General features: G+C 33.6%; 1 protein-coding gene across 1 annotated transcript; it reads right to left on the reverse strand.

Moving 5' to 3' along the window:
- Positions 1 to 817: 817 nt before the first annotated feature.
- On the reverse strand, positions 818 to 2,178 carry LOC116145796 (peroxisomal and mitochondrial division factor 2-like). Its single transcript, XM_031431237.1, has 2 exons — positions 2,133 to 2,178; positions 818 to 1,179 (listed from the first exon to the last, which is right to left on the reverse strand). The coding sequence occupies exons 1-2, from the start codon at positions 2,176 to 2,178 to the stop codon at positions 818 to 820; spliced, it is 408 nt and encodes a 135-aa protein (XP_031287097.1).
- Positions 2,179 to 12,130: the final 9,952 nt, after the last annotated feature.

Genomic DNA, 12,130 nt, shown 5'->3' on the forward strand with positions numbered 1-12,130 from the left:
TATAGGTAATAAATGTTATATAGATTTGTCTTCTCTAATTAAAGTTTTACGATAATCAATCGTATTGTTAATTAAAGAAAATTATTTTTAAAATTAAATACATGTATTAAATTCGTGTTGATAAAGATGTATCAAAACATGAAGAATGAAAATAAATATCTAATAAATGAATAGGGATGATTATTTTGGCTTCGTTGATTCATCAAATTACAGAAAGTGGTGTGTTTGGTCGCTATCAGGATTTTGGATTGAACCGGCAGATATTTATTCGAATTTAAAAGAAAAAAAATGTAACCCAATAATTTCCATACCAGCTATAAGTGTTACAGTAATTGTGAGTATGGGGTTGGAGATGGATATCTCATTGTCACTTTAAGGAACAAATTAAAAATATTTTAATAAATAATGCTTGGTATTATTTTTGACATTTGGAGGCTAGCGATACTATGTTGTCGGTAAGATTTCCACATCAATTGCCATTAATAGTTATATGTTTGCATGTCCAATGGCATGGGAAGATCAATAGTGACCAATTTATTATTATATGATGTATTAAGGAGGTAATGTGCTAATTAATATATATACAGACGAAATCATTTATGAGTGAGCTAGGGTTGACTACTTGAGGCCGGGTATACCCGAAAAACTATTTTGTCTGAGTGTTTATTGACCAACCTTTCAGACATTTAATGGTAAATGTTGGACTGGGTTCAATTAAAAAAGATGAAAATTTTGGGATAATGTTTAATTGTGGAGTGATGGTGGAGTAATCCCTAAATGGGCTCCACCCATTGAAACTAACAACTACCATTGGGCTTCAGCAGAATCGGGCCTCCATTTCCTTGGATTTGCTCTCTGATTCCTGCAAACTTCCCTCCACTGACTTCTTCTCAACTATCCACTTATCCAATTCAGACTCCAAAACATTAACTTTCTTCTTAAACCCACTAATTTCCCTCTCTTTGTCATCAATTTTTTCCCTCATTTCCTCTTCAACTCTCACGCTTTTACTCTTCTCTTCCAATTCCCTCACTTCCAAAGTCCCAACTTTTCTTTCCAACTCCCTCACATTCTTCTCACTCTTCAACCCATCAATTTCTTTCTCTAATCCCTCCAATTTCACTCCCTTCTCTCCCAGACTCTTCTTCAACTCTACCACCTCAGCACTCGCCTCATCCCCTAGATGCTGTCAAAAATCTGTCATTTTTCTTTTATCAATTTCTTTCTCAAAATTGCTGTCAAAAACGACCTTGCTTCCCTAGATGTTGTCAAAAATCTTTAGGAATCCTGACTCTCTTTATTCAGTTTATTGTATCAAACTGATGGCAGATGAGGGACGACCGTCCATTCCTTGTGGACTGACATCTAATTTTTTTTTTTTTTTTTTTTAAAGCATTGTTAATGGAATTTTATTATTAAAATATTGGACGGCGTCTATTATATGTGGACGCCCGTCCATTTTTTGGGACGATCGTCCTCAAGTTATGGATGGCCGTCTCTTAATTTTGTTTATATTTTTTTATTTTATTTTATTGATGGAGGACGCCCGTCCATAGTAAATAGACCCCCGTCCATATAATATGGACGGGAGTCCATAGTAAGTGAACGGCCGTCCATAGTTGATGAACGACCGTTCACTAGAAAAAATTTAATAACGTGAAACGTGTCTGATTTACTTACGTGAATCACGAGACACGTAGGCTAATATAATATTTCGGTATAAAAATACCGGTGGCTATAGCATTATTGATAAAATAATATTAATAACATCTTCTACATTTATAATAAGAGTGAAAGAGCAATAACTAAGTTCTGAAAAAAATGAGTGTAAATATCATGCATATTTATTGTGAAGTATCATTCACTGTATTGGGGACTTTAAATTTATACATCAGTTAAACTTTATTATTTCGATTCTTCTAAACAATCTTATCATATCATGCTAATTAAATTTTGCTATAATGTATAAGCTCAATCATGTCATTAATGAAACGTGAAAATTTATCTACATTGATAATATTTATATTAACATGAAAAAAAATAAAAATGCCAGCATAATCTATATTTATTTCTACTCCTAAATATTCATTTGAGATGTTGAAATCAATTAAAATCAACAATCAAGAATTTACCAGGTTGTATCTTCACCATACCATGACTAGCAACAATAATCTCCATGTGTTTGTGTCGATTCATCAAATTACAAAAAGTGATGTGTTTGGTTGCTATCAGGATTGGATTGATTGGTAAAGGTTCAATGAAATACAACCGGCAAATATTTATCCGAATTTAAAAGAAAAAAATGTAACCCAATAATTTCCATACCAGCTATAAATGTTACAGTAATTGTAAGTATGTCGGGTTGGATTGATATCTCATTGTTGCTTTAAGGAATAAATTAAAAATTACAAATATTTTAGTAAATAATGCTTTGTATTATTTTAGACATTTGGAGGCTAGCGATACTATGTTGTCGGTAAGATTTCCACATCAATTGCCATTAATAGTTATATATTTGCAGGTCCAATGGCATGGGAAGATCGACAGTGACTAACTTATTATCATAAGATGGGTTAAAGAGGTAAGGTTGACCACTGAGGGGTATAATTGAAAAACTATTTTATTGCACTACTAAGACCATCTTTAACCCATTGTACTAATTTGGTGCAAAATTTGGTGTAAAACACTATTCCATCTCCAACCCACAATACCAAATATTGCATCAAAAAGAATATTTTTTTTATTTCTTTTATTGTAATAATCAACAATTAATCTATTTCACTCATTATTTTTGTATATATTAATTAAATATTAGGAATGATATTTTTATTAAATAATAATTATTTTAAAAATTATACTAATTTAATAGAATTAAGCATTTATTTAATCAAATAAACATTACATTTAATATAGAAAAACATTATAAAAAAACATTACATCTAATATAAAATGATACAAAAAAAAAAAAACAACAACAACACAAAGGTAAAATTCTATATTGATAGTAATTTAATTTTCCAAATTAGTATGTTCTTCCCACAAATGATTAATTAATGCATTTCGAAGAGCATGGTGAGCCTCTGTATCCTTGATTTGTTTATGTCGAGCAAAAAAATTTCGAAATCGGACATTCTCATCATTTTTTAAATTATATCATTATTATAAATAATAATCAAATTAAATTAAATACAAATACTCAAATTTGGTGTAAAATTTAATACTCAAATTAACTTAACAAAATTAAAAAAAAAAACAAAAAAACCAAAATTTTATTTTTGCTACAGTGTCGCGCCATTTTGGCGCAGTGCTACAGTACTGCACCAAATTTGGCACAGCACTGTAGCACTGCGCCAAAATGGCACAGTGTTTAGCGTGGGTTGTAGTACCAACCCACGCCAATTTGGTGTTTTTTACGCCATTTTGGCGTGGGTTGGAGATTCTAAGTATCTCTTGTCTACCTTGCCGGTGGATTTTAATCAATATATTAAAGAAGTGAAGCAACGCAACGAGTAATTTCACAAATATTCCCTTTAAATTTATAAGAGTTTGGTTTCATCTTCATTTTATATCTTCTGTCCAGCTATAAAATAAAAGATATAGTGTACAAAATCTTATAATAGTTTCATGGCAATGGCTTGGTATAAATCCTTTTCAGTAGTCAGTATTATTTGTTATAACTTTACAAAGTAGCTGCAGTTCATAAAATGCAACCATTTCAATGTGGAGTTCCCTTTTGCTTTAATGTTTTCCAATAATAATAATAGTAATTTGAAGTGAGTTTTTCTCTTCTAATATGAAATAAAGTATGTTGTTTTGTTATCCCATAAATAACCGTCTTTGTTTCATCTATTATCATGAACAGACAAAATATTTTCGATAGTGAGAACATGACGATGAAATCTTTCTAGTAAATGGTACTGGCTATATTTGTCATCACAGACAAATGTATTATTTGATTTGGTTTCGGTTGTGTCCATGTGGGTGTAAGGATGTCCAGGATTAGGATGAATTATTGAAGTTTCCTGGAGATGTTGTAAAAGCCAGCCTTTGTATGAGTGTTTATTCACCAACCTTCAAGAATTTTAATGGTCAATGCTGGACTGGGTTCAATGAAATAATGTTGGGTCCGTTTGTTTTATTATTTTGGATATGATTTTTGATATTTTTAGATTTTGGTGAAAATAACGAGGTAAAATTTAAAAATTAATAAAAACACCCTTCTAGGTTTGCTAATTTACTAAACACCCTAATATATAAAAATTTTATAAAATGACAAAACACCCCCACCCACAGTTGCTAGATTCCAGTCATTACCGTCGAAATCTGGAGTTACAGTGCACAACCTGACGGATCTAGCCGTTCGTGTGCCAATATGGCCTTTTTCGGCTAGATCCATCCATTTTTGGCCATCGATGGCTAGATTTGGCTGTCAGCGACTGCTAAAGATATGACCGTTATTGATGACCATCGTTGACGATTAGTTACAGTCAAAGATCTGGCCGAAAAATGATAGAACGGCACACTATCGACCAGATCCAACCAGTAGTGTGTCATTATATTAGATTCTGGTCATCTTTCGATGGTGGTGACCGAAATCTGACAAATGTAGGTGGGTGGAGGTATTTTTGTTAATTTTTAAACTTTTTTTCTGAGGGTGTTTAGTTAAATTAATAAATTTAAAGGATTTAAAATATAGTTGAAGAAAATATAATAATATTTTGAGAATAATGAAACAAACAATTATTTTGAGGATATGATTGAAAATAGGATATGAAATATGAAAACAAACCGACCGTAATTTTATTCTGTTGTCTTTTCGCCTCCCTATTAACCAATCAATTTTGGGATACAATTTAATTGTATAGCGATGGTGGAGTAATCCCTAAATAGGCTCGATCCATTGAAATTAGTAACTGCCATTGGGCTTCAACAGAATCGAGCCGATGGTAAGTCCATATGGTATACAGTTAGGGCCCTCAGTCAAATTGGTTCCAGTTGAGCTCAGGGAATACATTAACTTTATTTAATAGTTCAAACTTTTCCAACATAATACCATACCATTAATATAGATATATTTGGTTAAATATGTATGTGTTTTCAAAGTTTGCATATATGATAGGATGTCGATGTGTCTCTTTTAAAAATTGACCTCCACAGATTTATTTCTATGGGCTGGTTGAATAATTTCAAAAACAAATTTCTTATAATGTTATACTCTTTTTAACCTTCGAATTATGGTTTAAGAGTTATCGGTCAAAACCAATCAAAGAGTTAAAAATGGACGTAAGTGATCATTGAACTATAGTTAAGAAAAGAACATAATATAATTACTTTTACAACTTTTTAAAACCCGCCTCATATATACTTTTTCTAATCTATCTCTCCCCATGGAACGGTAGACGATAAAAATCTATAGTTATAGAACGGAAGGATCTTATGAGGTTGAGGCCACTGACGATTTTCTAGACCTACACACACAAGGTAGTAAGTGTGAAGCTCACGGGGAACACCAGTGTGGTGTTTGTCCTAGGCTCTTCGACACTCAAGTCAGCGAGGCTTGAGAGACAATTTAGTGAGGACTAAGGGAGGAAGGGGTACTGGAATCTCGTCAGAAACTAGAACTACGACGAAGGTGGTGGTGGTTCTTGAGAGCAAGAACTTTTAGGAGCAAGTAAGTGGTATTGAGATTGAATGCATAATGAGAGGCATGACTAGACCTAGCAATCTGGGTCCGTACCTGTGGGTGGACTCATACCTGCCAAAATAATATAGGGTATAGGTCCATTTTATCAGACTTGTTTTTCTTCGACCTGTACTTGGTCCAACCCGTTTCTTTTGTGGGTGGGTTGAGTATACCGCGGGTACTCGTAAAAACTAAGAAAAAAAAAAAATTTACCCTAAGGAGTAAGGGCTTTGGATGGGGGTAATTGTAGATAACTTGGGTAATATTTTTTAAATTGAGCAAATGACGATGTTTGGTTGGTTTGTAAAAAAATTATTCCTGAAATCTTTTATGACAAACAGTGGCATTTGGGGGGGTAAGTTGCCTGTAATATTAATACCTTGGGGGGTGGGGGACTGTTATTAAAACTTACCCAAAGTAATCTAATTTTGTTTCCCTTATATGCCCCTAAACAGTTGAGCATTTGGTCCAAAATAGCCTTATATTTGTTAAGATTTATAAAACACCAAATTCACTCATGCAGATCCTTTTGTCCTCACTTTTTAAATTTTTCGGACGACATTGCCCTTGTTATTGTCATTATTTTTGGCCGTTTCATAGCCAAAGACTTGGCCATTTCACGGCTAGATTTATGGCCATGAAATGCTCGATGTTTCACGGCTAAAGACCTAGCCATTTCACAGTCAGATCTGTGGCCGTTTCATAGCCACATCTTTGGTCGTGAAACAACTTTGGCTAGATTTATGACACTATCGGTGTCACGACTAGATTTGTGGCGTTGTTGGCTGTCGTCGACGATGGTGGCTGACTGCTGACAGTGGCTTGGAGTGGGTAGACAAGTTTTTGCTAAGTTTAAAACGTTTTTAGTTGTTAGGGTGTTTTTACTAATCTAAAAATTAGGGGGTTAAAAGAAATTTATTCAAAATATAATAATAAAAAATACAATTATATTAATATTTAAAAAAGATGACAATTTAGTAATCTATATAACATACCTACTTATTTATTCTCCTAATTTAATATATTATTTACTAATTTATTCGAACCAATCGAATATATTTTATAAATATTTCTAATAATAATCAAATACATTTTTTAAATATTTCTAATAACCTTTTCAAGTATTTTTTATTCGTTAATATAATATGTAAACGCCGCTAAAGGCTAAATCCCTAATTCCTAAAATTCTATTATCCATCATTCCAACTCAAATCCAACTCTCTTCGATAGTTCGCCTGCTCTCTCAACTCCGATAGCCAATACCTGCTCTCTCATCTCCTGCTACTCTCTCAACTCCCGCTGTCGCCAGTTGAGTGTGCTCTCTACCTCTCTCATCGAAGGGAGCACACCTGAAGCCTCTTTTAATGTCTTCTCTATTCACTGAGACTTGATTCAAACTTGTCCCCAAATCCAGTCAATGGCTGACTCACCAACAACTCATTAATGCCTCTTTTTAATGCCTCAAGATATGTTCTGCTGGAGAAGGCAGAAGAAGCGACTACGGTGATAGAAAGAGCATGGCTGGTCTGGTGGCTTTGGAGGGGAATTGTCCATTGTATAATGAAAAGGCAAAGGTTAATTTATTGTTATTCTTTTTCGTTCCCATCATCATGTTTGATTGAGGGGAATAGTTTTGTAAATAGCCCTCTCACTCTTCTCTACGTGTTCATGACCCCTTTTTTTTTTTTTTTTTTTGTGATTTAATGTGGAATTGAATCTGACCAAGGGTGTTGATTTGATATCTGCGTGGAATTTCTCCAAGGTTTTCTTTCCTTTGAATTTGGCTATGGCTGTGAATTTTTTCTTTTTCCTGATCAGAAGCATAAGTGAATCTGCCAGTGGGTGTGAATTTCATTAGTTTTACTTCGGTGTATTTTGTGTGTACTATGTCTGGGTTTATGGACTTATGGAAGCATCAGTGCATGTGGTTTTGATAAAAGATGAACTAATGGTTATGGTTGAAAATGCCAAAATGGCTGAAAAATTGCAGAAACATATGCAGTGCTTTGGCACGACATTTTTTTTTTATTTCTCTTCTTGTTTTGTTAAAATGAATTAAATTAAAAGAATTATTTGTTTTTGGGATTTTAAGCTTAGTTAATTGATAGTGAGGATTGTCAGAGAAGTTCGATTTGTGTGTTGGTTGTATGTTGATGGAAAGGGTGTGACTGTAAGAATTTAAAACTTGAGTCAACAGTGCGGTCACACACGAGTCCACCTGCATAAGGTACGATATGGTTCCAATATTTTAGACCCATTTAGGGCCTGTACCCCTAGGACGCGCACCCACCCGTCCCATACCCAGCCCACATGCCCGTTTTGTCGGGTCTAGGCATGACCTTTGTTTATATGGTGAGCTTAAATACTTGAATCCTAATAGAACTTTAAGTTCATAATGGCGGAGTTTGAGTAAATAGAAAAGTCCTTATTTACTTGCATTTGTAAGAGTAAAAGTCCTAATTCATGTAAGATTCAAGATCTTAGATGAATTAGGATATAGATGAAACCCTTGGAAGGATTAGGATAAAGATGGAGGCAATAGATGAATTAGGATATTGATAGGACTCTGGGTCTCGGGAGCAGCCATGGGCTGGTGGGCTTGAGTCCAAATGGGCTTGTAACAAGGCTCACATCGTAGAATGACCTTAAATATTGAATCGTCCATTTTTTAAGTAACCCAATTTATGAAGTGGGCTCAATCAGAGTTGGCCCATGGCACTGGGCCATTCGGCGTTTGCTTTGTGTTTGGGCCTGACAAGGCCCGTTATGAATTTTAGCGCCTACAGGAACCAAGGTCGAAAAGATTGAGAAAAATCAGTCATTCACTATCAGTATAATTTTTCGAAATGTAATGGAATTTCAAATTTATCTCGACTAGATGGATCTCAGCAACACCACTGTTTGTACCACTGCTTTTTCAATAGAATTTGATCAATCCTTTTTTTAGTCGCTGAGATTGAGAACAGGACCAAGATTTCTCTTTCACACGGAATTCCATGTGCTCCATGCTACTCAGGTCAGACCAATTTAGAAGTTCACAACTTCACATACAATTCTCAAGTGCATATTTATGGAATTGGATCAAATTAAATGTTCAATTTATTTTTGTTCACAAATCTAAATCAAGTAAGACTAGAAGAAGAGGGAAAGTCCATTAACTTCTTAACTTTTGATTGATGAATTCATTGAATAGATAGCAAAATCTACCTAACGACCAAGAGATATAATTGCCATTTTCATCTTTTTGTGTCTAGGGCTGCTCAAAATTACACGCTACCTAATCAATCCGAACTGAAAAATTCGGTATCTGGATATTCGATTTGGATCCAGGTAGAGGTGGGCAGGGACCGGTCCCTTGCGGGACCAATCACTCATGGGCCTAGGATCGGTCCTAGGCCTATGAGAAAAATGAGGACCTGGACCAGGCCTTAGGCCTGGTCGGTATTGGTCCCATGGGCCCAGGACCGGTCCCATGGGGCTTGGATAATTTTTTTTCCCCCCTCAAATTTTTTTTTTTTATATTTTGGGGGCAAAACAAAATTTTATAGGGGGTTTAGTATTTTTTAGGGGTAAAATTTATAAATTTTTTAGACTTGGAAGATTTTTTTTTATAAATTTTGTAAAATTTTTTTTAGCCCTCATAATTTATATTTATTTTAAAATTAACAAGGGGTTTAACGCAATTTGACAGGGGACTATATTAAAAAAATATAAAATTTTTTGGTCCCAGGCCCGGGCCTTGGAGGAGGGCCCAGTGGAAAGCTCGGGCCCTCCTCCTTAGGCCTGGTCCCGTTTTGGATCGGGTTTTGGAGCTGGGCATTTGGGACCGGCTCTAGATCCAGGTAGTATTATAAGAGGTACTTGAATCTTTGGTTCAGTACCGGTTCAATTTTAAAAATGAACTAGGTGCCTGAACCAAATTGGTTTAAATAAAAAATTAAAAAGGAAAATTATACAGTTACTGAAAAAATGGATATCGAATTTATGCACTGACAAATGTGGTACCATCATAACCGTTGATTAATTATGAATTTAAAAAAAAAAATAAAGATGGTGTCATATTTGTCAGTGCATAAATTCGGTATATATTTTTCAATAACGGGAGCATTACTCAATTAAAAAACCTAAAATATTATTTCTTAAAGACAAAAATCCCAAATCAATTAAGCCTAAAAATCTAAGTTCTAAACCAATCAAATCTCATCTTCTCCTTCTCGAATCTCAACTTCTCCAGTTCTTCTTTTCACAATCTTCTGTTGTTCTCGCTCCAGCCGGCGGATTATCTCCCCACCTCACTACCTCAGTCCACCTTCTTCAGTCGCTATTCGCTAAGGTAACTACTTTATATCATCGGCTGTTTGCTTAGTTGAAAGTAAGAGGTTCAAATGTTTGGCTGTTTACTTTGACGGAACTTCATCGTAATTTTGAGCTTTATATCAGCGGGATTTACTTCATTTCTGTAACTCTATTTTGCATTAGACTGAAGAAGAAGAAGAAGTGCTCTTTGAAACTTAGAAAGTATTTCTACAGGTTTAGATCTCTTGTCCTGAGAATTGAGAAATTGGGTATCATTTTTGGTGCAAATGCCACGATAAGATATCATTTTTGGTGCAGAACTACAAATGCCTGTATTATTGATTGCCACATTAAGATATCGTTTCTTATCTACTTAAATTAAAAATTGAGGAAGTCTGGAAGAAATTCTACAATGTAAAAGTTGAAGCTGCAAATTCAGTTCAAAATTCGGGTACTCGGTAACCGAACCAAAAATTTGGTTCATAACCTGGTAATTCAAAAACCGATTCGGTTACCAGATACCGTTAGAGCATGACCCGAATATTCGATTCAGGTCAGCCAAATGCAAAACCGGTTTGGGTACCCGATTTTGAACACCACAGGTAGTACCAACTACCAACCAAATGCCCACACCTTCCAAACTTTTACCTAATTTAATCAAATTAAATCAACTTCATTTACATATGGGTAATACTAACCTTACAATGAGGCATACAAATAAAGGGTTGGATTCGTCTCTTTGTAAAGCTAGTATTATTCTTTACATATTCTATCATGAATTATGTGAATTATATATATATATATTCTACAATTAAACTAGTGGGTTTGGCTATTAATTATATAATGAATGATCCATCTAAATTCCTACACCAACACTCTGTTGTCTTGTTATTTTGTTCTTGATCCATAGAACGGTATATTCTCACTCGAGATTTAGCGAAATTTCAAATTGATACATTTGATTGTATTTATTCTAGATTTCCATCCTTATAGTAACGCTGTTTTTATTTTTTTTATTTTAATAGATTCTTAACTTTTTACTGTAACGTGACGCACGTTAGCACACTAAAATGTGTCTACACTTTCTTTGGTAGAAGATGGGTTCATTTTAGCAAAAAAGGGCTCACGTTAATAGCATCAAAGCGGGTGGTTTTTAACTTTTTTTGATAGATTACAAAGTTGAAAATCACTTTCGAGATCACTATATAATCAATGACCTATCTAAATTTCTACACCGACACTCTGTTGCCTTGTCATTTTGTTCTTGATCTATATCACCAGGCCTCGGGACATGTATACGGTTGGCAATTGTGGCCTTGGGAGTTGGGTACACCAAGAAAAAATTTCATGATTATTATTATTAATTTTAATTAATTAATATGGTGGGCTGCGTCAATCATGCAAAGCCGAATATGTGAAGAGCCTGTAGAGACAATTAATATTTTTTGTTAGTGTGTTAGCTGAGCTGGCAGGATTCTTAGCCGCCTTGTTTATTGTATAAAAACAAATAATGTCACACTCATAATTTTTTTTTATAATTTTATATAATAGTTTGTAATTAGTTATCAATTGAGTTCCATTGGAAAATGGTCAATTAATTAAGAATTATTATGTGAGAGAGTTGTATGAGAAATTTTATAAGAAGAGGATATTGGATATAACATGTCATAAGAGCATCTACAAATAATTTTTTTGTATAATTTAAACTTTTTATTATAAAAAATTTATCCACAAAAATAAGAGTCTAATAGACTTTTTATCTTTAAATTATAAATTAGAGAATGAGTTTAACTCTTTATATTTAGAGAGTCAAATTTTACTCTTTATCGTAATTTTAATTAATAAATTATAAGTTTTATGTATTTTATTTATTAATTTTTTTTATTAGGTTTTAAAAAAAAATAGAAAGTGTCTTCATTAAATTTAAAAAATTTAAATAAAAATTATATTTTTTATATTTTAAATTTAATAAAAATACTATTTATTTATACGAAAATGCTATCAAGAGCAGATGCTGCAACAATTTTTCCTCTTGCTTTCTTCTTTACGAAACAGTATATCATTATTTTAACAGTTCAATATTTTCTTTGTAGGGTCAGCAGCCAGAAATGGAAGAAGCTAGTGGACAATCTTGATTAGAGTATGAAATTC

This window comes from Pistacia vera, unplaced genomic scaffold (genome assembly GCF_008641045.1).
Source record: "Pistacia vera cultivar Batoury unplaced genomic scaffold, PisVer_v2 Contig467, whole genome shotgun sequence".
In the NCBI taxonomy this organism is placed as follows: domain Eukaryota; kingdom Viridiplantae; phylum Streptophyta; class Magnoliopsida; order Sapindales; family Anacardiaceae; genus Pistacia; species Pistacia vera.

Coding starts and splice junctions, on each gene's coding strand:
- LOC116145796 (XM_031431237.1), bottom strand. CDS start 2,178: ATGGAGATTATTGTTGCTAGTCATGGTATGGTGAAGATACAACCTG. Junction 1,180..2,132: donor TATGGTGAAGATACAACCTG/GTAAATTCTTGA, acceptor GACAGCATCTAG/GGGATGAGGCGAGTGCTGAG.